The sequence below is a fragment of the Camelina sativa genome, chromosome 7, assembly GCF_000633955.1.
Source record: "Camelina sativa cultivar DH55 chromosome 7, Cs, whole genome shotgun sequence".
Taxonomy (NCBI): Eukaryota; Viridiplantae; Streptophyta; class Magnoliopsida; order Brassicales; family Brassicaceae; genus Camelina; species Camelina sativa.
The window spans coordinates 1,065,707-1,093,535 of NC_025691.1; the positions used below are offsets into that span (position 1 = coordinate 1,065,707).

General features: G+C 33.4%; 5 protein-coding genes across 6 annotated transcripts in view; 1 reads left to right on the forward strand and 4 right to left on the reverse strand.

Moving 5' to 3' along the window:
- Nucleotides 1–526, reverse strand: part of LOC104704152 (ethylene-responsive transcription factor CRF6-like) — a gene marked incomplete at its 5' end in the record, with an annotated part of 2,473 nt that extends 1,947 nt beyond the window's left edge. Inside the window, one exon of the mRNA XM_010420284.1 lies at nt 102–526. Within this exon, the coding sequence (XP_010418586.1) occupies nt 102–526 (425 nt within the window). The remainder of the gene's footprint in view (nt 1–101) is intronic.
- LOC104699730 (exosome complex component RRP41 homolog) lies at nt 4,648–6,775 on the forward strand. Its single transcript, XM_010415074.2, has 11 exons — nt 4,648–4,790; nt 4,909–4,984; nt 5,074–5,120; nt 5,217–5,277; nt 5,395–5,436; nt 5,536–5,600; nt 5,697–5,775; nt 5,867–5,903; nt 6,006–6,208; nt 6,299–6,388; nt 6,497–6,775. Exons 2-11 carry the CDS (start codon nt 4,931–4,933, stop codon nt 6,542–6,544), a joined length of 726 nt encoding a protein of 241 aa, XP_010413376.1. The 5' UTR covers nt 4,648–4,790; nt 4,909–4,930; the 3' UTR covers nt 6,545–6,775.
- LOC104699731 (putative glucose-6-phosphate 1-epimerase) lies at nt 6,819–9,091 on the reverse strand. Of its 2 annotated transcripts, none has more exons than XM_010415076.2 (8): nt 8,558–9,091; nt 8,378–8,452; nt 8,227–8,283; nt 7,974–8,140; nt 7,747–7,881; nt 7,560–7,662; nt 7,378–7,477; nt 6,819–7,293 (listed from the first exon to the last, which is right to left on the reverse strand). In XM_010415076.2, exons 1-8 carry the CDS (start codon nt 8,591–8,593, stop codon nt 7,085–7,087), a joined length of 882 nt encoding a protein of 293 aa, XP_010413378.1. In that variant the 5' UTR covers nt 8,594–9,091; the 3' UTR covers nt 6,819–7,084. The 2 variants fall into 2 exon arrangements, with proteins under 2 accessions (XP_010413378.1, XP_010413377.1); XM_010415075.2 differs by having other exon boundaries at nt 8,544–9,087.
- On the reverse strand, nt 19,999–22,708 carry LOC104699732 (BTB/POZ domain-containing protein POB1). The gene is made up of 6 exons (XM_010415077.2): nt 22,272–22,708; nt 22,049–22,186; nt 21,833–21,954; nt 21,649–21,712; nt 21,117–21,396; nt 19,999–21,005 (listed from the first exon to the last, which is right to left on the reverse strand). The coding sequence occupies exons 1-6, from the start codon at nt 22,552–22,554 to the stop codon at nt 20,180–20,182; spliced, it is 1,713 nt and encodes a 570-aa protein (XP_010413379.1). The 5' UTR covers nt 22,555–22,708; the 3' UTR covers nt 19,999–20,179.
- LOC104699733 (F-box/kelch-repeat protein At3g61590) lies at nt 24,583–27,363 on the reverse strand. The gene is made up of 2 exons (XM_010415078.1): nt 26,913–27,363; nt 24,583–26,335 (listed from the first exon to the last, which is right to left on the reverse strand). The coding sequence occupies exon 2, from the start codon at nt 26,321–26,323 to the stop codon at nt 25,070–25,072; it is 1,254 nt and encodes a 417-aa protein (XP_010413380.1). The 5' UTR covers nt 26,324–26,335; nt 26,913–27,363; the 3' UTR covers nt 24,583–25,069.

The window sequence follows — 27,829 nt, forward strand, 5'->3', positions numbered from 1 at the left end:
GAGGGGTTAGGAAATTGGTCAGTGCGTTATGTCCTCTGAATTGAATCGCGGCTCGATCGTAAGCCACAGCAGCTTCCTCCGCCGTGACAAAAGTCCCTAACCAAACCCTAGTACGGCTCGACGGATCTCTGATCTCCGCCGCGAATTTCCCCCACTTCCTCTGTCTAACGCCTCTGTACTTTTTAGGCTTCACCGACGACGAAGACACGTCATCATCAACCACGGCTTTCTCCGCCTTGTGTTTAGCTTTCCTCGCAGTGACGACGGCGGAGGAGGAGGATGATTCGCCTTGGCAGAACCTAATCTCCTCGACGTATCTCTTCACTCTTGGAGCCGCCACCGTGACGTTGTCTTCTTCGTCTTCGCCAGATGATGAGTCGGTAGCGAAAGGGTCAGTAACAGCGATACGAACCAGCCGTGGAGAGTCCTCACTCTGCTTAGCTGCTACGTTTGTGACCGTACGATGCTCTGAGAACTTGACTCTTCTCGTTCGTCTTCCATCTATAGAGAGAGAGAGAGAGAGTNAGAGAGAGAGAGAGAGAGAGAGAGAGAGAGAGAGAGAGAGAGAGAGAGAGAGAGAGAGAGAGAGAGAGAGAGAGAGAGAGAGAGAGAGAGAGAGAGAGAGAGAGAGAGAGAGAGAGAGAGAGAGAGAGAGAGAAGTATTAAAAAAAAAAAGAGAGAGAAGAGTCAAAAAGGCTTACGAAGAATCGCCGTTTCTTAGGAACGTCCTTGTTTAAATACTACTACAGTCATTTTAGCTTTTTTTTATGGAGATTTTTTTAATTTAAATTTGCGATTATATTAACTGCTTATATTTACTACTGTGTCTTTTAGTTTTGACTACTATAATAACTGTTACAGAGAGAAATTAAATGCGTGTTCTAACCGGTTTAACACTATCCTTAATTCAAATGATTAAATGATTCACTCAGAACGCATTTCGCACTATTGACATGGCCTGCTTAATTGATTCTGTTTATAAACCGGTTGGTTGAACCGGAGTTAGAATTGGAGTTCCTTGTAAAAAAAAAAGGAAGAGGAGGAGGGATTAATAAGGGCGGTTTCGTGGATCCAAAACGGCTTTCCGCATCGCAGATTGAGACGTTAGATTAGTGACACGTGGTAGTTACCGTACCGAAAGCAGAGCCAATTGTCCTATTCTAGCTTGGTCTCCAAGCAACTTTTTTTTCATCTAACTCCACACGCTCTCCATGGTGTTCGTATGTTTCACGCGTCACTCGGTGGGCCCTTCTCATGCAAGATTGGTCACGAGTATGTGTCACTTCGCATTGACCCAATTTTTGGACAATTATTTTATTATCAAGTTTTAAATTTGGTAATGAATCTAGTGGTGATGTGTTTTGAATGTGTGATAATTATATCTCGTCTTTATTATTTTAAAAGTCGAACCGATGTGTAGGGAAATTATGATATTTTGCTTGGAGCCCAAGTCTCTTATCAAAAACTTTTATTAAAAAAAACTAGGAGAAAAAGTTAACAAAATACTTAGATTTTCCTATAATAAATGGTTGGTTGCGCTTTTTGACTATAATTGGTCCATCAAATCATAATAATTGATTGTTTTTACTAAGTATATATTTAATTAAAAGTCGATAAGATTCTACGATACATGTAATTTTAAGGCTTTTACGTGGGATTATTTACTCTTGTTAAAAGTTAGACCGTAAAAAAATACAGTATATAATAGTCGCATGACATTCGTTAGGTGTTAGGTGTTAGGAGTTAGGAGTTAGGACCATAGTCGTCCTAGGTACTAGTTACTAGGTTAAAGAGTGGTCTCTCTTACATTGTCTACAAGACTACAACTTGTTTTTTTTTTCTTCTTATAATATCTGTCTAATATTTGATATAATCAAACATATATATTCATAAGACCAAACAAACAAACAAAAAAACCTTAGTAAATGATTCCATCATCTCTACCCTCACGAACCCGTCATTTTCATATACTACATTACTTTGCATATCATTTGTCGGCATGGCACACGTAAGTCCCCGACACGTTGACTACTATCAATATTTTTGTATTAGGAATTTATCAAGATAATTAATACACAAACAAAATAAAAACAGAGTCAACGGGTAAAGTCTTCACTAAATAAAAACAAACAATAACAAGAAAAGCCTAAACCTAATATTTTTTTTGGAATACTACATGGAAAAGGAGTAAAAGATTAAACCTTTTTAGAATTAAGAAATAACTCGATATAACGGGTGAGCCACTGTCCAACAAATGCAAAAAAAACAAATTAACATATTATCTAGATTTAATTATAAATATAAATATTGTCCGAAATGGCTTTCTAGATGATTAATAAAATCATATATTAAAATCATATGGGAAATGATTCAATAGTACCAATATAAGTGATACCAAAATTGATACTAATTTAGATTCAATGAGTGATGCCATACCTAATTAATTGGCATCAATTAATTTTAATTGATACTAATTTATCTTAATTTGTATCACTTCAAAGGAAAAAAAAATACAAAACAAATATTATCATCAATTGTCCAAATGATAAAAAAATTACATCATTTAGAAAATGATGCTAGCAAATTTACAAATAATATTTATTTATAAAAAATCTAACTAATATTAGCATCAATTGTTTACAAGTGAGCAATTTTAACATCAACTAGATTTTAACCCGCGATACACCGCGTGCATATAGTTTTATTATTATTTATATTTTATATTCTATTTATTTGTTAAATATTGGATATTTTATAAATAGAGAAATAACCTAATTTTTCGGCCGCTTGTGCGACTAAATGTTTTTATTAATTTTTTAACCTGTAATATATGACTATTTTTTATTATATTTAATTTGTTTTGTTTAGTGTTTGAGATTCTATTTTGATTTTTAATTATTATAACAAAAAATAAGGGATTTAAATTCATAATAAGTCATTTATATGATGTGATTAAGTCACATTTTTCCTAATGAATTAATTATTTTACACAATCTTAGGTAAAACAAATTGATTTTATATGTCAGATATTATAATATTTATACTGTTGGCAAATAATAAAATGAGGATTTAACCAGTGTTAGCACATATTTAATAATATTTTATTAATTCCAACATGCCCTTTTATAACCACATTATATAGTTTTTTTAATTTTTTTTTAATTTTACATATTCATAATAATTTAAATTTTATTAAATTTATATATATATATATTAATTATAATATTTAAATAATTAGAAGTTCTTTTTACTTTAAGAATCAAAACTCACAGGTTTGAAAAATAAAATGGAAAATATATCATAGTTTATGTCTGTACATAATATTGATTGCTGTTTTTTATTTTTGGTTGGAATGAAATGTAAAATATTTAAGAAACAAAATCTGAAGTGATATTATTTGTGGAAAGTTTTTAGGGATTAAATATATAAATAAGTTTTTAAATACATATAACTTCAAGGGTAAAACACCAAATGTACTTCAAAAATATTAATATAGATTTAGGAAACAAAATCTGTTGTGATATTATTTATGGAAATTTTTGAAGGGTTAATGTTGTAAATAAAAATTTAAATAAGTAAAACTAAATGGGCATAACACAAAATGTACTTCAAAAATGTTAATATAGATTACAAACAAATGCTACAACTATGTAGCATCGATTGTTAGAATCTTAACAAATATTAACATCATTCATGTCAATTGATGTAAAACTAACATCATTTGTTATAATTGATGCAAATATATAAATAAGTGATGTGGTACACCTTTTTTATTTGTAGTGATTCGAGTAAACGTAGATTAATAACAGAAATTTACTCCGTTATCATTTTTAATAGAAATTTAATGTCATGTCTAAATTGGCCAAGTCAACAAAAGTTAAACATTTTAAGAAAAAATCAACCTAAACTTTACGATTTAAATGACATTTCAAATGTTCAAGCTTTTTTCATCTCATATTTGAAAGTTCAGGTTTTTTTTAATATTTTTCCTAAAAACATCTTAGAGATTTTGTTTTTGTTTTTCTTGATTATATAAATCAATTTGTCAATCTAGTTTGATACATTTCAAGTATGATTAAGTTACTGTGTGACTAACTATTGAATCTGTTTGTTGTTAGTTGTTTGTTGAAGGAGCTTAATAGCTTAAATGCAAACATTGGGTTCAAGACTTTGAACAACTACGAGGATGCTATTGCTCTCTCTCGGAAGTATCTCAACAAGGAGGCGGAAGCAAAATCTGAGCAGGTGAAGCTGAAAATGCCTAAAAATGATAAAATTTACATCATTTAGAAAATGATGCTAACAAATTTATAAATAATATTTATTTATAAAAAAATCTAACTAATATTAGCATAAATTGTTTACTAGTGAGCAATTTTAACATCAATTACCAACAAATGCTACAACAAATGCTACAATCTTAACAAAGATTAACATCATTTATATCAATTGATGTAAAACTAATATCATTTGTTATAATTGATGCAAATATATAAATAAGTGATGTGGTACACCTTTTTTTATTTGTAGTGATCATTTAAAATGCTACAGAGGAAGTATGTTATATAATTGAAACTACTAATCATCACTTTAATAACATACAACCAAACAAATTTTGTGCAAACCGTTGTTATTTGATCTTGTGAATTAAGACGCTTTTACGGGTATACCCTTAAAATCTCACTTAATTCACAAAAAGAAACCAACAGCCCTAAATCACTCTTTTTTAGTTCTATCGTCGACGCCGTCCATCACCGTCCGTCATATCGCCGCCGCAAATGCAGGCAGAGGTTTATATGTCTCACCTCTTGTTCCTCAGTTGTTTCTGTTCCTGGGAATCAGAGAGTATAAAACTTGTTTTGTTTCTGTCTTGCTCTGCTCTCATAGTTAAATAACCTCTCTGTCTAGGGTTCTGTAAATTTTTACAACAATGGAGTACGTAAACCCAGAAGGTCTTCGATTAGATGGTCGCCGATTCAATGAGGTATGTTTCCCATCTCAGTTCCTTGTCTTTTCTTTGCTGATGATGCCTTCACAAGTCAATTCGTGACGCGTCTTCTAATGAAATCTCAGATGAGGCAAATCGTAGCTGAAGTTGGAGTGGTTTCTAAGGCTGACGGGTATACTTAATTCTTTCTCTCTTTAAGCTTTATTTCCATCTCAGTTCTAAATTTGGCACTTTTATATGAACACAAAAATTTCAACTTTGTTTCTAGTTCTGCTGTTTTCGAGATGGGCAATACCAAAGTAATTGCAGCTGTCTATGGTCCAAGAGAGGTACTTGATTTGACCTATAAAGATTGGTGCTTTAGTTGTATATAATCCAGTGAATTAAGCGAATTGGTTTATTTCTGTCTGTTTAATTGGTATGTATCTATCTCTGTGCTTCCTCAGATTCAAAACAAGAGCCTGCAAAAAAAGAACGACCATGCATTGGTATGTATATGCTTTTGTGATCTTGTTTGGTATTGTTCTTTGGCGAAAAAGCTTATGTCAAATTTGTAATGCTTATGGCTAATTTTTATGTTTTGGTAGGTGCTGTGTGAGTATAGTATGGCTCAGTTTAGTACTGGTGATCGTAGAAGACAAAAATTCGACAGGTTTATTACATCTATATCGTGTAGCTAAAAAAAAAAGACTTTTGCTTCTTCTCACGGGAATCATATAAATTGTTGTGTATTAATTATGATGGTCAGGCGATCAACAGAGCTATCTCTTGTTATCCGTCAGACAATGGAAGCGTGCATATTAACTGAATTGTTGCCTCATTCTCAGGTTTCCTTGACGAACTTGTAATCAAAGTTGCATTTTTCTCTGTTTTTGTTTGCTTTTGCTTCTTGATGGATTGATTGTTTCCTTTGTGCAGATTGACATATTCCTTCAGGTTCTACAAGCTGACGGAGGTACGAGTAACTAACTTACTCTCTCTCTGTTCTGCAAACAAGCTTTTTTTAAGCTCTTTCAATCTCTGATCTGCCATTGGTGTTTTGTTCTTCTGTATTCAGGAACAAGATCAGCTTGTATCAATGCCGCGACTCTAGCTCTAGCAGATGCTGGAATTCCAATGCGCGATCTCGCTGTGTCTTGTAGTGCTGGATACTTAAACAGTACTCCTCTTCTTGATCTTAACTATGTCGAAGATAGCGCTGGAGGAACTGATGTAACCGTTGGTATTTTACCTAAATTAGACAAAGTGACACTCCTTCAGGTTCTTCTTCTTCCCTCCATATCACATCTGTCTCTACATTCCCAGTGATATGATTCTAGATGTTTATGTCTTGAGTTATTACAAATGTAGATGGATGCGAAGTTACCCATGGAAACATTTGAAACGGTGTTTGCATTGGCTTCTGAAGGTTGCAAGGCAATTGCAGAGAGAATACGCGAGGTAACAATTGACTTCTGAATCTTTCTCTTTCTAGGGTGTTCTTTCTCCACCACCATTGAAGATTTGTTCTTTGTTCTCTAAATGTTAAATTCTTCTTTTGTTTGGAAGGTACTTCAAGAAAACACCAAACAGCTAGAGTATCGCCGAGCTGCATGAACTTGATATAGTGTTTAGAGAAAAACATGACGCTGCGAGATTTTTGTCAATTAGATTTTGCTGCTGATTTTGGAAGTTGGTTATCAAAAACCGGGAATTATCCTAACCTCAAAGCTTGTAGTGCAAAGTTCTGCTCTTTTTGGTTAAAATGGTTTTATTCTTGTTGTTGATCTATTCGGCAAGCCAACTTTGATCTATATAAGATTTATAAAGTTATAACAGATTCAGTAATCTAACTTACTACTACTTACTTTTTTGTTAAGAAAAAACTGAATAGTCACATTTAAAACAAACCTTGTCTCAAATTCGTACATTAGCCGAGGAGAAGAGGCAATTTTTTTGTTCTGTCACCTACATCACGAGACTGGTTTGAGAAATCACCAGCTCATAAGCTTCTACTGAGAAAAACGAGAATCAACAAAATAGGGAAGAAAAAAAAAACGGTGCTTCTGCTTTTCCAATGTTGCAGTACAAAAAAAGCTGCAGAAACTTGCAATGGAACAAGCATATTTTCTTTAGGATGGAATCCAAGTCAGAGAATCAGAATCCTTTGCTCTGTAGTTCGAGCTGATCGAAGCAGAAACTAGATTTAACCGCGGTCAACATAAGCCGGCCAGTCCATTCTTCTCCTGGCTTCAAAGTGATTGGTCTCTCAACTGCTGCACCATTCACACAGAGCATGCTTTTGTACTCATCATCACCAAAATCCGCCATTGTTTTCGATTTCTTTTCCCATGGATTCCATACAACTGCACCATCCATCAAAGTTAATGATGATTCATATCATATACAACAAACAAGTAATCGAAAACGAATTGTTGTTTCATTCTCACCAGTGTCTGGAAGTCCTTCCTTTCCGATAACATACGTTCTTTTTCGTTCGTGATCAAGAACTGCAACTACCTTTGGTGATCTAAGGTAAGTCCGGTCCATCTGAATTCAAAAGATGCAATCATATAAGGTAATCGAGCGAAGATACTTGTTCGCTATATAGATGATTGCTTTTAAGGTTTACCTCGGATTCAAAGGTTATTGCATCGCCTTGTTCTGTCAAAAGCTCTCTTTTGCTGAGGTTGTCTAAGTAGTCGAGTGTCTCCAACCCTTCAACTCTCACTTCACTGTAGAAAAAAAAAAGTAACATTGTATTTGATTTCACCAGAGACTGAAGAATCAAATGCTGACTTACTGAACAGTAATAATACCTGATGTCAGAGACAGAGAGGTAAGTGTGATATGCAAAAGAGAAGCTAAAGGGCTTGCCATTGATGTTTCGGATCCGAGAAACTAAGGTTAAGTCGCCATCAACAGCAAGCGAAACCCGAAGACGGAACTCGAAACTGCAGAAACAAATGTGTCATTGTTGAAAAAGAACAATAGGAGAAAAGCAGTAAAAACAACACAAGAGTGATGACACATATATATATACTACCTATGAGGCCATTGCTTCAAGTCGTCTTCAGAAGGTTTCAAAAGAAGATCAACAAAAGATTTGACAGAGGATGATTCGTTGGAGTGAAGAGGAGGTGGATTCTCATCGATAACCCAGATTTTGTTCCTGGCAAACCCATGTTGATCCAACAATCCACAATCCCCAAACTTCACCAAACACACACACAAACTCCAATTACAGAAAATTTCAGTGAGAACAACTTGAAAATAAAAAAAATCTAATTTTTTTTTACCTGAGGATAACAAATCTGAATCCCTCCACGCATTGATTTTGGGGGTTTGAATATAGCCTAACAATATTATATAATTCACAAGAAAAAAAAATAAAAATAAGATTTTTGACTCTCTCTGTTGAAAACCAAAAGGTTATGTATTTGTTGTAACCTTGTTGCTAGTGAAAAGAAGCTCTTCGCCTTGTTCATTCCGCCATGAAATCACTTGCCCTCCATGTAAACTAATCTGGAAAACCCCAACAAAAACAAAAAAAAACCAAGAATTGATTAACAAGCTCTCGAATACAAAAAAAAAATAAAGAAGAAAGCAAAGGGACCTTAGCAGAAGCACCATGTGGGTTTCTGAGAAGGACTTGGTCAATGCCATTCCAATCTTTGATAATCTCAGTAGCTTCTTTTTGATCCCACACTACTGTTGCGTAATGACCCATTCCTGTGTAGGTATTTCTTCTCTCTCTCGCTCACTCAAATCTTACTTCTTTCTTCTCTTCTTCTTTGAATTTTTGAAAATCTCAACAACTTACCGACAAAAACAAAACAAAACAAAAATAAGAGAGCCAATAAAAATTTTAAAAAAAACGACAAAAGGGCTTTTGCTTTCTCACAAAAATCTCATGACCACGACGGCGTGATTAGATCTGGAAATCTAAGCTCATTTAGTACTACTACTACTACTACTCTCCTCTCCACTCAAAGAAAAAGAAAAAACATTTTAAAAAGAAGAAGAAGAAGAACACATGGCGATAAAAAGAGCAACACAGCTATCTTCTTTCATCTTTTAGTGTTTTATTTTCTTTATATAAATATTAAACCCCCTCTGATAACTCTCGTTTTTTTTGGAACTTATTCAATTAAATTTTTTTATATGGGAAATAATAATATAAAAAAATTCAGGTTAGCTTCTTTATATGATTTAAAAAAAAAAAAACTGATGAAATACATACACAAAGAAGAGATTATGGAAACAGTTTGATGAATTTTGGAGTATAGATTTAAAAGGTGAATCTATTGGGAACAGAGGAGGAGGAAGGCTACGTCGTGCATTGGCTTTAGGTCATCTCCATTAAGGTTTCTTAACCTAAATTTCTTAGAATAGAGAGAGAAAAATTATTAATAAAAAATTGTTTGAGTTTCTTAAATATGTTTTAAAGTTTCTTAGATAAGAGATTTTAGAAACTTTAGAGAGAGTTATTACACTATTTAAGAAACTCATCAAATTAAATAATAATTTTTGTATGATTTTCATTTGTAAGAAACTTATATCAAGATCCATTGATGGAGATGACCTTATAGTCTTCATATAGACATGGCGGAAACAGAACTGAACTTTCTCCGGAGATACAATTTATTTATTTATTTGTATCATAGTATTTTTTTTTACTGGGATACCTATTTCTTCTCCCCCATTCATTAATTTTATTATTATATTTTCAAAATTAAGTACCATTAAATTTATTTACTCATTCATTTCATTTATTAATGTATCCAACCTGTCATTAATCAAACAAATAGTACTACTAAGAGATACAACAACAGTTAAGGGGAGGTATTGGTTTAGGATTTAGAAAGAATTTTAATAACTTTATATTCTTGCTGATTGTTAGAATCATAGAAAATTGAAAATTAAAAATGAAGGATTCTAAGAGATTGTTTAGGAAGTTTTTTAAAATCTTGATGATTTGTTTTTTCTAATCTTGTAAAATCTTTCTATTTGATGAAAGAGTTTTCATGACTTTTGTTATGAAAGAAATGATATAAAATCCTAAACCAATAACATAAAATTTGAATTCATTAACAATCCAAGATTCTTTTGTTTTACTTGAATAACATAAAACTTTTAATGACTTTATAAAACTCTTAATCCAATAATACTAGATTTATCAAGATTTTAGATAACTTTTTACAAATCCACAATCAATAACACCAAATTTTTAAAGAGTTTTTAAAAGTCTTGATTGAATAACAACATATTTTATCTAACTTTTAAAGTCATTAAATTTTTTTTAAATCCTAAATCAATACCTCCCCTAATTTGGAGTTAAAGGAGAAGAATAACACCTTAATTAGTGGGACTAGATTCTTGGTGCACGCAGGATTATTTTTTATAATGGTCTACCGTATATATATATAATATACATATGCTTAGTTTTTGCCCCAAAATACAACTTAATTAGTACTTTCTTGTCTCATGAATGATTTGTCTAATAAAAAAGAAAGGGGAAAGCATTGTGAACTGTAGATAATACAACGTACCCACGTGTACGGTACATAATCAACAGATCAATAAAATGGAAATCTGAAGAATTATTTAGTGTAATTAAAGATCGTCCAATTTTTAAACACCAACAGAGGAAAAAAAACGTGTCCCAAATCCTATTATTTCATTCGTAAAATTAATTCTTACCAAATACTTTATGAGAGTAGTACTAGACTACTAGTACGTCACTACACGAGTAAGGGCATCATTAATGGGAAAACTTTTTTTGTGTTCTTAGATTAAATATATAGTGAAAATAATGTTAGATCAGTTGTTAAGATCATAGGTAAAAAAAATGGGAGAACTAATTATGGTGTTCTTAGAATAAAAATATAGTGAAATAATATTCATAAACATTTTACAAATTATAAAAACTTATAAAATAACATTTAAATTGCTTACTTATATAAAAGCAATTGTATACTTATAAATTAATATAATATTCTTAAACATATTACAATTATAAAAACTTATAAATTAACATTTAAATTACTTCCTTATATAAATGAAATATTTTTTTTTTCCATAAAATCTCGTCCAATCACATGAAGCCACGTCAAATAAGAACTGGGCTTAGATCAGTTCTACATCAAGAACTAAAAAAAGTGTTCTAAGCCACTATTCATTATTTTTATAATTTTTTTGGGCTAAGAACACCTTTGGTGTTCTCCCATTAACGATGGCCTAAAAATGTATAAAAGTTAAAAATAAATAAGAAAAGAATACTAATAGTAATCATTTTTGCAGCAATATGCATCAATCCTAGCTTTGATGCCGTCGTCTATGTACATTTGTATTACATCGTCTGTTTCCAACGAACTATGTGATGTGAGCCAGCGTATTCTCTGTCTCTCGTTTATCGTCCTATATATGTTTCTCGCGTTTGTACATTTTTCTATATACGAAACATTAAATAATGTACATATGTCGGAATCAGTTATCTTTTAAACCGGGTTTTATTGTCTACACATATTACTGCATGTCCTTTTTATTGGATTCAACAAGTCCCAAAACTAGTTTGTTTTTGATGGATTTTGATTCAATGTCTTCCTTTTTAATTAAAGCTAACGGTTAGGTAACAACAATGTAAGTTTCACAATTCCATGTACTACAAAAAATGGTGTTACTACAGTAATTTCTTTGTCTCATGAATGATTTTTCTATGATAAAATAGTGCAAACTCGAACATAATTATTATAAGCATAGGCCCAAAACTGAAAGTCATGTCTATATTTTTCAGTCGTGCTAAGTAGTAATAATACTCTAATCCAAATTGAGACGACGTAGTTCTGGTTGACGAGTGCTCAGATTGAGAGATTTGCATATATTTTATTATGCAACTAATCCTAGCTCTCTCGTCTAATGGATAGAGAGAGCGTCGTTTGATGTCCGTCTATATATTGCATCACATCGTCCGTTCCCAAAAAGCATCGCCTTGATTAATTATTTTAAACCAATCGGTTTATAGTATTTTATTTTGGGTTTGATAACCGGTTTATTTATTTTCTTTTCTTTTTGGGTTTGAGAACCGGTTGTTATTGTCTACACATAACCCGGTTTATACTTTATACTCAGTAAAGAAGACAACTATTAATCACGGTGATTTACGGTAAACCTAGTTCCCTCATTTTAAATGTAATGTAACCTCTTCTTCTTTNTTTTTTTTTTTTTTTTTTTTTTTTTTTTTTTTTTTTTTTTTTTTAAATGACATTTCAAAAATTGAGACATTTTTCGTCTCAAATTTGAAAGTTCAGACTTTTTTTAATATTTTTCCCAAAAAAACATTTGCAGACAACATTTTAGAGATTTTGTTTTTGTTTTTCTTGATTATATAAATCAATTTGTCAATCTAGTTTGATACATTTCAAGTATGATTAAAATACTGTGTGACTAATTATTGAATATGTTTGTTGTTTATTGAAGGAGCTTAGTAGCTTAAATGCAAATTTTGGGTTCAAGACTTTGAACAATTAGGAGGATGCTATTGCTCTCTCTCGGAAGTATCTCAACAAGGAGGTAGAGACAGAGTCTGAGCAGGTGAAGCTGAAACTGCCTAAAAATAATAAAAATTTACATCATTTAGAAAATAATGCTAGCAAATTTACAAATAATATTTATTTATAAAAAAAATCTAACTAATATTAGCATCAATTGTTTACAAGTGAACGATTTTAACATCAATTACAAACAAATGCTACAACTATGTAACATCAATTGTTAGAATCTTAACAAATATTAACATCATTTATATCAATTGATGTAAAACTAACATCATTTGTTATAATTGATGCAAATATATAAATAAGTGATGTGGTACACCTTTTTTATTTGTAGTGATCATTTAAAATGCTAGAGACGGAGTATATTATATAATTGAAACTATTAATCATCACTTTAATAGCATACAACCAAACAAATTTTGTGCAAACAGTTGTTATTTGATCTTGATGAAATACATAACACAAAGAAGAGATTATGGAAACGGTTTGATGAACTTTGGAGTATAGATTTAAAAGGTTGGAAACAGAAGAGGAGGAGGCTACGTGCATTGGTTTCTCTCAAATAGGCATTGCGGAAACAGAACTGAACTTTTTCCGGAGATACAATTTATTTATTTATTTGCATCATATTTTTTTTTTTTAAATACCTATTTCTTCTCCCCTCAATTCATAATTATTCAAAATAAGTACCATTAAATGTATTTACTCATTTCATATTAATGTCTCCAACCTGTCATTAATTAAACAAATACTACTAAGAGAAGAGATACAACAACATTAATTTGGGGTTAGAGGAGAAGAATAACACCTTTTATTAGTGGGACTAGATTCTTGGTACACGCAGGATTTTTTTGTGAGGAGAAGAATAACACCTTATATATACATATAAAATGGTCTACTGTAAATATATGCTTAGTTTTTTGCCCCTAAAATACAAACTTAATTAGTACTTTCTTCTTGTCTCATGAATGATTTGTCTAATAAAAAAAAAGAAAGGGGAAAGCATTGTGAACTGTAGATAATAATTTGTAATCTGTGCCAACGTACCACGTGTACGGTATATAATCAACAAGGTCAATAAAAAGGAAAGTCGAAATATTTTTGGTGGAGTTAAGATAGTCCAATTTTTAAACACCAACAGAGGAAAAACGTGGCCCAAATCCTATTATTTCATTCAATCAAAAGTAAGATATAGTAGTTAAATTAACTCTTATCAAATACTTTATGAGAGTAGTTTAGTCGTCACTACACGAGTAAAAGTATTAAAAAAAAAGAAAAGAATACTAATAGTAATAATTATTGCAGCAATATTCTTTGATCCTAGCTTTGATGCCGTCGTCTATGTACATTGTATTAGGACTATGTGATCAGATTATTGGAGTTTTGTTGTCCTATATATGTTTCTCGCGTTTGTACTTTTTATAGTATATACGAAACATTAAATAATGTACATACGTCGACTCAGTTATCTTTCAAACCGGCGGTTTTTATTGTCTACACATTACTGCTCTTTTTATTGGATTCAACAAGTTCCAAAAGTAGTTTGTTTCTATAGATTTGATTCAATGTTTTTCCCTTTTTAAAAGCTATCAGTTAGATAAAAAAAATCATGTGTCTAAAAAACCATTTCGGCTTTCCATGCCTGAAACAATAGACGAGGTAAGCCAGCAGATCTTGGCTTGTTTTGCATCTATCGACAAACCTCTCTCCAGATCCTTACGCAAAGCTTCAATCTTGTCTGACGGAAAACTATAAATTAATCACAAATTCTTTTAAATTCAACCTTTGCTTTCTTTTTTTCTTTTTTTTTTTTGGGTAAAAAAGTTCACAACTTCGTTCATACCTAGTAGGATTAAAAACTTTGAGAGATACAACTTGACATATATACTAGTAAAATCAAATTAATTTGGAAATATCTCTGTTCTGTTCTCTTTTTATATATATATATATATATATATATATATATATATATATATATAAACTTGTTTATTAAACAAAAACTCTCAAGAAGTTGATCAAACTGATTTTCCAGAATCTTTATTTTGTTGGATTCATCAGATTCCAAAAATTAGTTATTCTGTTCTTGATTATATCATTGTTTTTCCCCCTTTTAAAGCTCTTATCTCTATGTGACTATGTCTGGGTTTATTATAACTTATAGTGATTAAAAATTAGTACTAAACAAGATACATTAGCTGATTTGCTTGACAACAAGTATCAACGGTAACTTTTTAAAACGCTAAGGGAAGTATGTAACGGTAATATCTTGTCAATTGAATGATAATTTCTATTTTTATTTTTTGCAATATAGATAATTTCAAATTTACTCATTAGTTAAATAACTTAATATACCCCGCTTCGCTTTATTGACTTGTGTTCCGTTCTTAATTAAAAAGCCTCCCACGAAGGCACGAAGCTCCAGTAGAGGTAAGGTTTTCTTGTATCCCTCCTACCTAAACTCTGTTTACAACATATTTTTTCCTTTTTGCTTGAGTTCGTTTCGTCTCGTCAAGGTCTTAATTTTTTTCGTGGTGGGTTTCGTATCTGTTGAACAGATGAAGATGCAGAGCTATATTGTAGTTGTTGACTTGGGTGTTCTCTCAAACTTGCAAAGCTGGTTACGTTACGCCGGAGAAGCCGTTTTCACCTCCCATAAGTCTTACTTCTCTCATTCCTCAACGATCCTTTCAATTCAAGTTAGGTCTTTTTATTGTTGAGCAAGCAATTCGAGAAACTTAGGTATTTTTTGTTGATGTTGTTGTCTTAAGGTTGCTGAAGCAATAGATGGAATTGTTACAATTGTAATAGGTATTTATGATGCAGAGGATGCAATTATACCAATGGAGGTCAGGTTGTTAGGGTTTTTTGCCATGAACTAATAATAATATTGTTACAAACTTCAAAGCTCATTAGAGAATCAATAGATGAACTTTTAGTTTCTCCATGTGTGTTCTGCTCCAGATATTGTGTCCACAAGGGGTTGACGAAACCCTCCAGTGAGAAAGGTGTGGCTAGTGGTGGTGGTTGATGGAGAACCTTTCCTAGATGGGATGGGTTGGTCCTAATGGTACAATGCTTTTAGTGAACAAACCCAAAGGTGAGAGACGCAATTTGTGTAATCTCTTTTTTCTCTATCTCTCTCTTTCTTTCTTTCGCTGTTTGAAATCTTATGTGATTTGGTTTATGGTATTGTTCTTAGGATGGACTTCCCTTCACTGTCTGTGGTAAGCTACGACGATTAGCCAAAGTGAAAAAGGTTCGTGCAGCTGATTAGTATTTCTCAGGCGGGTCATGCTGGAACACTTGATCCCATGTATTCATTGTCTGCATTGGTGAAGCTACTAAAGTTGTTGACAGGTTTGTAAGTTCTTAATCCAAAGTTTATATATGCTTATTTGATGATTTACAGAAAGAAAACATAAAAAGCCCTTAGCCCTCTGTATCTGCAGGTATGATCAAAGGTTATATACTATGGTGAAGAGAATGGGTTGTTGGTTTCTCTGTTTCCATTATTCGATTCAGGTAAGTTTGACTACATCAATTCTCTCTACACAAACCCTTACTTACGTACTAAAATCTGCTCTGGACTATATGTAGATTTATATGTATGTTTTTGTCTCAATTCTTGTGCTGCAATGTGTGCAAGTTTTTGCATAGCATATATAGGATGTAATATGTGTTAACGTATTTTTTTTTGGTAGGAATCACACACCCCCTAGATGTGACTTTGTCTGTATTGAATGAGAAATAATGATGATGTTTCAGCAGCATGCGTCTGTGAATATGAATTAGGAAATTAATGACTGAAAATTTGTTTTTACACAGCTTTGGAACAATTTACGCCTCTTGATAGAAAATTTGCAGGTCTATTTGCGAATTTGGATGCGCGGAAGCGATCAGGTTAGTTTTCACTTAACTTTAAATTGTTAGTATTCCATATTAATTAATTAAATTCATTAGTACAAATTTGATATATTAAAAAATAAATATGGTGATTTGCTCCAAAAATAAATATTCCATAGCTAGTTGTTGGATTAATAGAAGAAAATAAGTGTTAAAATTGCGATACAATGGAGAATAACCGAGCTTGGTGTCCTATCCATTGCATCGCTTTTGGTTCGTAAGTTTGGCATCACTAATTCAATTTTTTTCAATTTAATGTAATTTTAACACTTAAATATCTTAATATTAATTAAAAAATGAAAAATTACTACAAACTTTATACAATAAAATATGGTAATAAATGGTTGGATTAATATAAGAAATTTGAGTGTTAAAATTACAATACAATGGAGAATAATCGAGCTTGGTGTCCTATCCATTGCATCGCCTTTGGTTCGTAAGTTTAGCATCACTAGTTCAACATTTTTTCAAGTAATGTAATTTTAAACATTTAAATATCTTAATATTAATTCTACAACAAACAATTGAGAAAATTCATCTATATCTATAATATGTTAAATATAAAAAAATACAAAATTTACTCTCTAATTAAATATGATGATGGTCGGATTAATAAAAAAGTAAATTTGAGTGTTAAAATTGCAATACAACGGTTAATAACCGAACTTGGTGTTTTATCCATTGCATCGCCTTTGGTTCATAATAATTTTATACATATATATATAATAATATTCTAAAACGAACACAAAGGCCTCCGAACAGTTCGTCCTAGCCGCTTTTTCTCCCTGGCACAACCCCCGATGTTCTTCTCTGCTTTTTAAGTCTAATTTATGTCTGTTTCAACGGTGAACGTACCAGAAGTTCACCGCAACTCCTTCCAATAAATCCGGTGGATTCTCCCCCTCCCTCCGTCTCTCCCGGTGGATTCTCTCAGTGAGGTGATTCTCATGAGTCTCCAGCCCCTCAATGCCAAATATGAGACCTCTGACCACCTTTGTAGCCTTGTTCATCTTCTTTATCACAACTTTCCGTTGAAGTCAACCTTGTCATCTCTCTGTTCCTTGGATCCAGATCCCCTCACCAACTGTTTTGCTTGGCTGCAGTTGGACAAGAGCTCTGTGTTGACGCCGGATTTGTGTAAGTTTTTGCCAAGGCCCCGAGACCTAATCTCTGTTCCTCATAGATCCAGGTTTGTTCCGAAGCTTCCCTCGCTTTCCCGTAGCATATCCTTGTGTCGATTCATGGATTTAATTGTCCGAAGACTGCAATTAAAACATAATCAATCATTGATGCTTTGTTGTTGTGAAGTTGCATTGAGAACCTTGCCTTTAGAATTGCTTAGGATGCTTACTTCTGATTGTCAAAGATTGATGAGGACCGACATTATGACAAGTGTACCGGTTCCTCTTGGATCTAACCTCTCTGTTTCAGTTGCCCCCTGAATTAGCTCAAGTGTATCTCTGCATTAGCTGTGCTGAAACTAGAAGCTCTAGGAAGATCAGCATTATGAACTTCTCTTCAAGAAGAGAAGGTTACCGACACCTTCCCACTATTCTCCCCACCTCTTGCTTTGAAATGTTTCACCCTTTGTAACGCTACCTTGGTTAATTGAATGAAAGTAAGGCCTTGTTTGTCAAAAAAAATCTATATATAATAACAATCTGAAAAAATGCGACCAACAGTTGTGTTTTTTCAATTGTACATTTTGGATATTTTCCAAAAAGTCGTGATGGATTATTAAAACTTTATTTATGAAAAGTTACAACTGTTCACTGTATAGTTGTGATTATTGGAACATTCATATCTTTTGAAATCTATATATATTTGTTTGTTTGAACTGTTTTATTTTTTTTGCCATGACATAAAATCAATTAAAATTTCAATCTGAAAGGTTTATACATTTTTCTAAATTATTTTCGAGCATTCATTTTTTTAAAGTCAAGAAATTCTTTTAATTCTTGATTTAACAAAAGATTTTTGAAATGATGAATATAATAGCAATCTAAATAAATGCCGCCAAAAGTTGTGTTTTTTTATATTATATAATCCTTTTAAATTGTATGTTTTACAAAAAATTGCGATTGTTCATTGTAACAGTTTTTTTTGTAAAATTGCAACTGTTCATTGTAGAGTTGTGTTTATTCGAATATTCATATCTTTTAAAATTTATATATATTTGTATGTACAAAAAATAATATAAATTTTCAATCTAAACGGTTTTTACATCTTTCTAAATTAATTTGCAATGATGAATCTAATTTACAAATTTAGTTAATTTTAAATAGAAAAATTTAATGAAAATATATGTAGTGTTTTTTCCAAGAGTTAGATAGATTATATAGTGAGTTTTTGATTTTTTTTTCTGAGTAGCACGGGAGATAAATCTAGTTCCTAATAATTTAAAACTATAAATCAAAACTAGTCAAGATAAATAAGCTATCAAACGTAACGTGGCCACTAATAGTCAGTCATATTAGATTCTACACATGCTTTACCTTAGAATTAGAAAAAAAAAATTAAAATCGATATATAAAGTAGAATTAAACAATGATTAACAATCATGTTCTTTCTGAAAACAACATATTTTTAAATGTGATTGGCAAGTATAGATAATACATTTGATGGAGAAAATTTGTACTAGTTTTTAAGAATTTTGTTTTGTTTTCAACGTAGATTTACGATCATGTGAGAGATACTTTTAATAAAATTTAAAAGAAAAAATAAGATTAATCTGAATTTGACTTACTTTTGAATGAGGATGGAGATGAAGAAGAGAATTTGAAGAGGCAAATAATCTTCTCACGTCGTCGATCACAAACTTAATTAGTTTTTTTTTTTTTTTGGCAAACACAAACTTAATTAGTTTAAGAGTTATTTAATTTGGTTTGTCTGCAAAAAAACAAGTAAAATTTGGTTTTAGGTGAAAGAATCTCTTGTTTAGTAGTCTACAGATCAAACCACTGCGTTTTGTTGATTCATTAGAACGACATACAAGTGCTGTAAAAACCAAAATAACGACATACAGTGCTTCAAAAACCAGAACGAAGCGTTTTACATATCCGCAATACCAAACTCATCCAGTATTCAGTAAAGAAAGACTTCAAATTCACAAAAGAATATATACAAATAAAATTTTCCAGTGTTTCAGTAAACATTGTAAAGACAGTCTTTGGATACCAAAGGAAACAGCAATTGAGAACACAGAATGGATCGAAGATAAGTAAAACAAATTAGAAAAGAACACCAACTAAACCAAACACCAAAATCACATAAACATAAACCCCTGAACTTTTGATCCTCTGACCGATATCAACAGCTTTTTTATCAAGTTCCAAAGTTGCATCATCAAGAGCCAAAAGAAAGAAATAAAAATCATCACGATTCACGAACCTGGTGTGTCTGTAACTGATACAATGAAGCAGCGTATAGAGTTTTAGACTTTGATTATATTACATATTTATAACATTAATACTTATAAAAAAATATACGCAAAGTGTTGAATATAGAAACAGAACTTAGAGAAATGGAATATTTTCAAATTTTCATAAACAGAGGTTACGCCGACTATGAAGATGTTTACTTTTGAGTAGATGAAGCGTGAACAGAACAAGATCAACTCTGAAACGCATTTACATTCTTCTTAAACTTAACTTGTCGTGGGAACGTTGTTTGACCTTACATTTTTTATAAGCTTTTTTTAGTCTTCGTGAAGCCTTATAAAAGATATTAAAAACAAAAAAAAGACAGTTAGAGAGAGAGAGAGAGATTGTGGCATGAAGGAGGATACGGGTCACTAAGGATCTGTAGACCTTTTGATGGTAAGCTCGGCTCTGAGATGGAGAATGCCATTGATGAAGTATTGACTATCCTCTGCAATAAAAGACGTCCACGCTATCCCAAACAGGTTTCTGTAACCAACTGCTTTACCTCCTGTGAACGTGTAGTTCCCTTTGTATTTGCTTATGAAATCTTCTGCAGGCTTTGACCTCGCCGAGAATTCATAGTCCACTCCGAAACTCACTGACCCTTTCTCCTGCATCCCTAAGAACAGCCCGAAGCAGTGGAACGAGCTCTGTTGGTCCATGTTGCAGTGAGCTGAGAGGAAAAACCCTTGACCTCCTAAGTGAAAGGCCTGCGAATACACTCTACCCGATGGGAACAATCCTGCGCATTCTTCTCTTTTCAGGTCTAGGTAGACTACGCACTGCGGTCTAGGAAGCTCAAACTCCACGACTTTGACGGGTCTGTATTTGTACGCTCTCTCTATGAGGCGGCGGTTCAGGGAAGCGGATTCTTCCGCAGCTAGGCTACGTTGTCTGTGTGGGGCTTCTGCTTTGAAGAACAGAGCTTCTAAAACAAGCTTTGATGCTATTTCATGCTCAAAGTCACTGCAAGTCAGTACTTTTTTCAGCTTCCGGCATGTCATGAATGGGAAGCGGATGGAGAGTGCAAGGCGTGACCCCAGAACCTCTCTTCGCTCTTCCAAACAAGGGTATTGTGCTCTTGCCCACTTCAAGATAAAATCATAAACTGCATCCTCTGATGCAATTTGCAAATCATCGCTTGATAGAATTGCCTCAATTCCTGCTAAAGGTAGAGACATAACCTCCTCATGAAACCTGCAAAAAAAAATGTTCAACCATGACTTATAAGAATCGACTACACAATCTCGTGTGATTACAGTATAAATACATGGAAATGCAGTTATATGTAGTTTCAGGTGGTCTTACTTGGTAATATCCTTGTAGCGGGCAGCAAGGAACTGTTTTGCAGCATCAGTTAAAGGCTGAACAGCTTTGGCCATTAGAACACTAGAAGGAAGCTCGAGATAGAGCAACGCAGACTCAGGAGTCATAGGCATATTGCGGAGAAGTCTACTGCAGTACCTCATGCAAGAGGCAACTTCAAACTTATCAGCAGCCATCAGCACATCTAATAAGGCAGGTGCTGTGGTGACAGAGACCGCATTGCTATACATAAAGTTTAAAAGCTCCATCAAGGCAGCTTCCTCTGTTATACACACACAAAATAGGATATGTATGTAAATCAACAATAATGCTATGGATATCCAAATTACTTAAAAAATGAAAGCTTTAAATATAGTCACCAAAAAACCATATACAGTAGTATGTGGAACTAATACACAACGGAAGCACAAATGTAAACCTGTCTATAGTCTGGTAAAGTAATAATGCGTTCAGATATGGCGTACGAATCACAAAAGCCATATAGTCTGGTATAGCTTGTGTTGCAATGGCGTACCTGATGCATTAATTCTAAGGGTAACATGCCTTTGCTCAGATTCCCTCATTCCATTGGAAAACAACTAAAACGATATTCGAAAAGAGAAAAGAAAACAAATGGATTAGGAGTAAGATACATGACTACATGAGTGTAAAAGTATTATTATCAATGAAGAAGCTAGTGATATACAGTATATATATACCTTGTAAAAGAAAGGGCTTTTGGCAGCTAATATAGGAGAGCTAATATGAAGTTCTTTAACTCTTACAACAGTAGAACAATCCATTCCCCAGTTTGGCTCACTAGACGTTTCATCTTCATCACCTTTGAAACAAACAAAATCAAAAAAAAAAACTTGAAGCTCTTCCTTGTGAAGCTAAAAACTATATATTCAAAGGAGGATGTTCTCTGCTTATACCTGATAAAGCCTCTTGTTCTTCAACCATTGCCTCTCCTTCATCATCAAGATTGTCACCAACAGGACATCCATCCATGTCAGGTTGCTCATCCGTTAAAATCTGCTCCTCAGGACATGCCACAATGTCTGAAATGGTGACTGCAAATTCAACAAAATCAATAAAAAAAAACCCTAAACAAAGCAAAAGCCATAAGAAGAAATAAGGCAGGTACGTAGGACATACCACCACCACCAGCAGATTCCTTCTTGATGAAATCTTCTCTTCTTCTCTTGCGATGACGAGCCCAATCAGCGATACTCGTGCACCCTTCAACGTCTGACCTAGAATCAGAAGGGCCACCCATGATCTCGATCCGGAGCAAGCGATCAGAGAAGTTACTGTCATTAAAAGCGAATCCAAAATCGCCGTCGGAGGAAGAAGAGGAGCCATGTCCATGACGAGAGAAATCAGAATCCATCTGGGTTTTGGGATCGAACAGATCCGTGTTGTTTTCACTACCTCTCATCGAAAAAGACAACTCCTTTTCTTTTGCTTTGTGTGCTTCAGCCGGAGAGAAACTGATCGCAGAGCTTTTTTTTTGGAAAGAGAAAGCTGAACGAACGGCTTTCAGACGAAAGGCTACCAAGTGAGAGACCGACCGACCCAAGTGACCAACAAGACTACTACTACTACTTACTATTTCTTTCTTATCTTTGTAATAACCGGTTCCGATTCGGTTCGATCTCGTGAACCAATAATAAATCATCCGGTTTTCTCTCTTGACATTTGTCTGTGGTAGCTCTAGACTAGGAAATTAGAAACGTAAAATTAATAAGTTTGAATTTTATTCGTTTAGTTCCTAATTTTTTTGTCTACGAAAAATCCGTGTATATATTTCAAAATCTATTTTTACAACGTTGAAAATACAGGTTTATTAGTATATAACACAGTAGTATAGACTTTTCTAATTCTAAGGAATCGAGCTGTGTGTTTCGAAGTATTTCTTTGGAGAGAAGTCTAGTGGGCACTAATGTGTGGTCAATTTAGATGGTTGGTCCAACCCAACATGTTTTTCGATATATTTCAATTAGTACTATTTTTTAACATCACATCCACAGTTTAACTCGTTATAATGCTTGTTACTGTTTTGGAAGCCATCGTTGGTTTTAAAAATAAAAGAATTATTAAACAGCAATAAAACTAATCGTGCTTAATGGTGTGTCATAATCGTGTTTGTCTTCTATATTCCCTTTTTCGTGTTAGGTCTTAACTCTTAACTGATAATTAGAGACTAATTATCGTTTTTACATTGATGTGATAGCAATGACACACATCAAAAAAAAAAACTTGTAAGAATCCCATACATATCATATCATACCGTCCATTTTTTAACACGAGCTATTTATGAATCAACTAACCAGGGACAGTTTATATTCCATTTCAAATTATATATAGGCTATCAAACTTGGAAGAATCCCATACATATCATATCCTACCGTCCATTTTTTAACACGAGCTATTTATGAATCAACTAACCAGGGACAGTTTATATTCCATTTCAAATTATATATAGGCTATCAAACTTGGAAGAATCCCATACATATCATATCCTACCGTCCATTTTTTAACACGAGCTATTTATGAATCAACTAACCAGGGACAGTTTATATTCCATTTCAAATTATATATAGGCTATCAAACTTGGAAGAATCCCATACATATCATATCCTACCGTCCATTTTTTAACACGAGCTATTTATGAATCAACTAACCAGGGACAGTTTATATTCCATTTCAAATTATATATAGGCTATCAAACTTGGAAGAATCCCATACATATCATATCCTACCGTCCATTTTTTAACACGAGCTATTTATGAATCAACTAACCAGGGACAGTTTATATTCCATTTCAAATTATATATAGGCTATCAAACTTGGAAGAATCCCATACATATCATATCCTACCGTCCATTTTTTAACACGAGCTATTTATGAATCAACTAACCAGGGACAGTTTATATTCCATTTCAAATTATATATAGGCTATCAAACTTGGAAGAATCCCATACATATCATATCCTACCGTCCATTTTTTAACACGAGCTATTTATGAATCAACTAACCAGGGACAGTTTATATTCCATTTCAAATTATATATAGGCTATCAAACTTGGAAGAATCCCATACATATCATATCCTACCGTCCATTTTTTAACACGAGCTATTTATGAATCAACTAACCAGGGACAGTTTATATTCCATTTCAAATTATATATAGGCTATCAAACTTGGAAGAATCCCATACATATCATATCATACCGTCCATTTTTTAACACGAGCTATTTATGAATCAACTAACCAGGGACAGTTTATATTCCATTTCAAAATATATATAGGCTATCAAACTTGAAAACAAATGTGAGTCATGTGACCCCCTAAGAAAATTATAAAAATACGAATTATACATTATATAAAATAAAATAAAAACAATATAGATATAGCTGTTGTCCATTACCCGTAAACCTAACACTGCCAAACCTGACAAATCCCATCACGTAAAATAGGTCCCAATTTTTTTAAAAAAAATACAAGTACAAAAACATTTAAAACCAATTTACAGCTATAGTAGTAGTTCTTAAATTAACTGTAAAAATAAATTAAAAAAAGTACAAGATTCATAAATTTATCCTCGAGGAACAGCAACAAGACAACCTTCAGTTTCAGTATCCGACCGGCCGACCCATTTACTTGAGATATTGTGGGCCACACAATGTCACATAGCCAAGGAAGAGATTAAAAAAGGATTCGATTGATCAAATAAAAGTATCTGGGGCTCATTCATAAATCTTATAATCAATAGAGTACCAAATTGCAAATAAACAATACATTTTTTCCAATATAATTTTTAAAAAACATTACCGTCCGTATCATCTCTCATCAAAGCCGCCGGCGATTTTCTCTGTGCAAAAAACAATCCAGTAGAGAGATTAAAAAAAAAAAAAGGAACCCCAAGACGTTGTTCTCAATCGTTTGCAAAACTATGGAGCAATCTCGAGTCTTGGTTCGAAGCAAAACCCAGTAAAGAGCTGAAGAGGAAACTTCTTGGTAACAGGACATTTCTGAGACCATTTCCAATACTTGAGGTTCATGTCGAACGTGAGTAACGCTGGAGATCCATAGCTTTGAATGTAAACCATATCATCAGTACCACTACTCGCGAACACGTCGTCGAATTCACCAAATCCTTGGAAGAATCTTTGAGGCATTTTGGCCATCTCTACCCATTCTTTACCTTTCAAAACCCAAATCCCAATTCCTTTTATAACCTCTGGTCGATCGTGTTTACCTATTCCTCCAACGATCACTAGCCTCTCTCTTAGATTCATCAGTCTCCCGCAGGTTAAAGAACACGGCATTGGTATGAAACTCCTCATCAAGATTCCTCCGCTTGAGGATGATCCGACTGAGGATACATTGGTAGCTATCAAGCCGTGGCGATGATCAGATCCTCCCGTGGAGTAGATCAAGAAGTATAGAACACCGTCGCAGATCACACTCTCGTTTCCTCCTCTCCATCCGGATAAGACATCAGTTACTGAAGTCGTCCAAGTCATTGTCTCTGAGCTGTAGAGATGAATAGAGAGGTCCCATTGGAAGAAGTTCCCTGGAACTTGCTTCGATTTCACTATCGAGACTAAGTAACTCCTCTGTGCGCGGTTCACCGCTTGGTTTGCTTGGCTTGCTCGGTTCACGCAAGTTGACATTGCGGTGTAATCTGTTGATCTGTGACCAGGAGGTTCGAGAAGTCTTCTCCATTGTTTGGTAATTGGATTAGAGACATAGATCTTGTTTCTGCAGTCGTTGTCCATGAAACAAACCAATCCACAAGAGGAAGCAACAAACCAGTTCGAGGTTTCGATACAAGGGAGGTCGAAACTGTACCATTTCCGGATAATGGGGTCATAAGCATAACCCGATGGATCATCAGTGGTAGTGAACATGAAGTACCAAGGCCTTTGAGGAACCGAGTTGTTGGAGAAATTCCATAAGAACCTTCGTGAAGACACAATCTCGTTCCATCTTTTGCAGACAGTGCCAGCTCTGAAGATGCTTGCAATGGGGAGAAACGAGAGGATCCGTTCTAGTAAATCATCGGGGAGAAGTGAATCCATTGAAAAGGTATCGACTTTGGTATCGTCGTCGCTCTGTTCAGAGTATGATGATTCAGCTTCAGGGACATATGTAATGTAGCTGTAGGGATAATTAGTCCAAGACGTTTCAGCTGCTTCCATTCTCAAAAGCCACTGAAACCACACAAATAATAAAAGCAATTTAAAACCTTTTGCTCACATCCAAATACATAAATCAAAAGACAAGACCTTTTGAACATGATTTGCTTTTAGGAGACATGCATAATAGCAAATCGAAAAATACAGAAGATGAAGAATTTCGAAAGATAAACAACAATACTAAATATTTAGACATAGTCAAAAGTACTGAAGCAATACATGTTTTCAGACAGAAAACCAAAAAGATTATTAAAAAAAAAGAGAGAAAAGGAGAAAACTTGTGTCATCCTTTCAACGTCAAGATTCGCGAGTGATGAGAGGATGAATACAAAATTTCGATATTTGTTAGGTATACAAAAAAATAAAATAAAAATTTACGTTTTTTTATTTATTTTTTATTTATTGGAAATGAAATTAGGCTAGACGGATACATCAATCGAATCGAATCGAACATCAGGTAACTAAATACCAATCACATAGTAGAAACAAACACGGAACTACAGATCAATGAACCCACTCACAAACAAAACAAAAAGCAAAGAAAGAGACAGTGAAATTAAACAGAAACTAATCTCGATTTCACTAAACACACCTTTGATTGAGGAGGTGTCTCTGAATCTTCCGAATTTTCGAGATTTAAACCGAAGAAAATGAGATTTGCGAGACGAAATGCGGGTTTCGTGGATCTCGGTTTCCAGAAAGATGAGATTTTTCTAGAAATAGAAGATGGAAACGAAATGGGTTTCTCTCGGTTTTGGATTTGCCAAACACGAGTAAGAATGAGGTTCACCAAAAACAGAACAGAGTGCGAGAGAGAGAGAGAGAGAGAGAGAGACTGCGATTGAGTAAAAAAAATCTGGTCTTTATAATGAGAGAAGAAGAAGGAGAAGAGACGTTTCTTGGTTCGATTGTTAAAATAGTGAATGAATGATAAAAGAAGATTTACAGACAGAGACGAAAGATAAACACAACCGGAAAGGGAAAGACAAAAGAAGAAGAGAGAGCAAGCGCGAGCAAAGAGAGAAGACAATACGTTTTTTTGCTCTCTCTTCTCTCTTTTAATTTTTATTTTTGAGGCCAAAAGGGTTTTAAATAGCTAAATTGATTACAGTGCAGGCGCGTGCCCGCGCGTGTTATTTAAATTATTATTTTTAAATAAGAAATAAAATATAGTATTAATTTTAGAACTATTTCTAAAAGAAAAAAGAATAGTTCATGGGAACTTACAGAAAAAACACAAAAACAATGAAAATTTCATAACACCAATAATAATGCTGTCTTACTCATCAACCAGCTTTTTATTTTCTATGCGGCGTTATTAACATTGTTATAGTGCTCCAAAAGTCTAAAGTAGAAAACAGCAAAGACCCGTATATTGTGTATGTATTTTACCTTAGACTAATACTCTAATCAATCTATCGGATTAGTGATCTAGGACGTTCAAAATACGATTAGCTGTAAATTATAGTAATAATAATAATAATAAAACTGTAAGAAATTTAGAGATGG

What these genes read in the sequence shown, in the direction of transcription:
- LOC104699730 (XM_010415074.2), top strand. Translation starts at nt 4,931, where the DNA reads ATGGAGTACGTAAACCCAGAAGGTCTTCGATTAGATGGTCGCCGATTC. An exon ending in GTGGTTTCTAAGGCTGACGG is followed by an intron (nt 5,121 to 5,216) that starts GTATACTTAATT and finishes CTTTGTTTCTAG; the next exon opens with TTCTGCTGTTTTCGAGATGG. An exon ending in ACAAAGTGACACTCCTTCAG is followed by an intron (nt 6,209 to 6,298) that starts GTTCTTCTTCTT and finishes TTACAAATGTAG; the next exon opens with ATGGATGCGAAGTTACCCAT.
- LOC104699731 (XM_010415075.2), bottom strand. Translation starts at nt 8,657, where the DNA reads ATGGGTCATTACGCAACAGTAGTGTGGGATCAAAAAGAAGCTACTGAG. An exon ending in CTCTCTGTCTCTGACATCAG is followed by an intron (nt 7,663 to 7,746) that starts GTATTATTACTG and finishes TTTTTTCTACAG; the next exon opens with TGAAGTGAGAGTTGAAGGGT. An exon ending in GGAAGGACTTCCAGACACTG is followed by an intron (nt 7,294 to 7,377) that starts GTGAGAATGAAA and finishes TGGATGGTGCAG; the next exon opens with TTGTATGGAATCCATGGGAA.
- LOC104699732 (XM_010415077.2), bottom strand. Translation starts at nt 22,554, where the DNA reads ATGAGAGGTAGTGAAAACAACACGGATCTGTTCGATCCCAAAACCCAG. An exon ending in GGAATCTGCTGGTGGTGGTG is followed by an intron (nt 22,187 to 22,271) that starts GTATGTCCTACG and finishes TTGAATTTGCAG; the next exon opens with TCACCATTTCAGACATTGTG. An exon ending in AAAGCCCTTTCTTTTACAAG is followed by an intron (nt 21,713 to 21,832) that starts GTATATATATAC and finishes ATATCGTTTTAG; the next exon opens with TTGTTTTCCAATGGAATGAG.
- LOC104699733 (XM_010415078.1), bottom strand. Translation starts at nt 26,323, where the DNA reads ATGGAAGCAGCTGAAACGTCTTGGACTAATTATCCCTACAGCTACATT.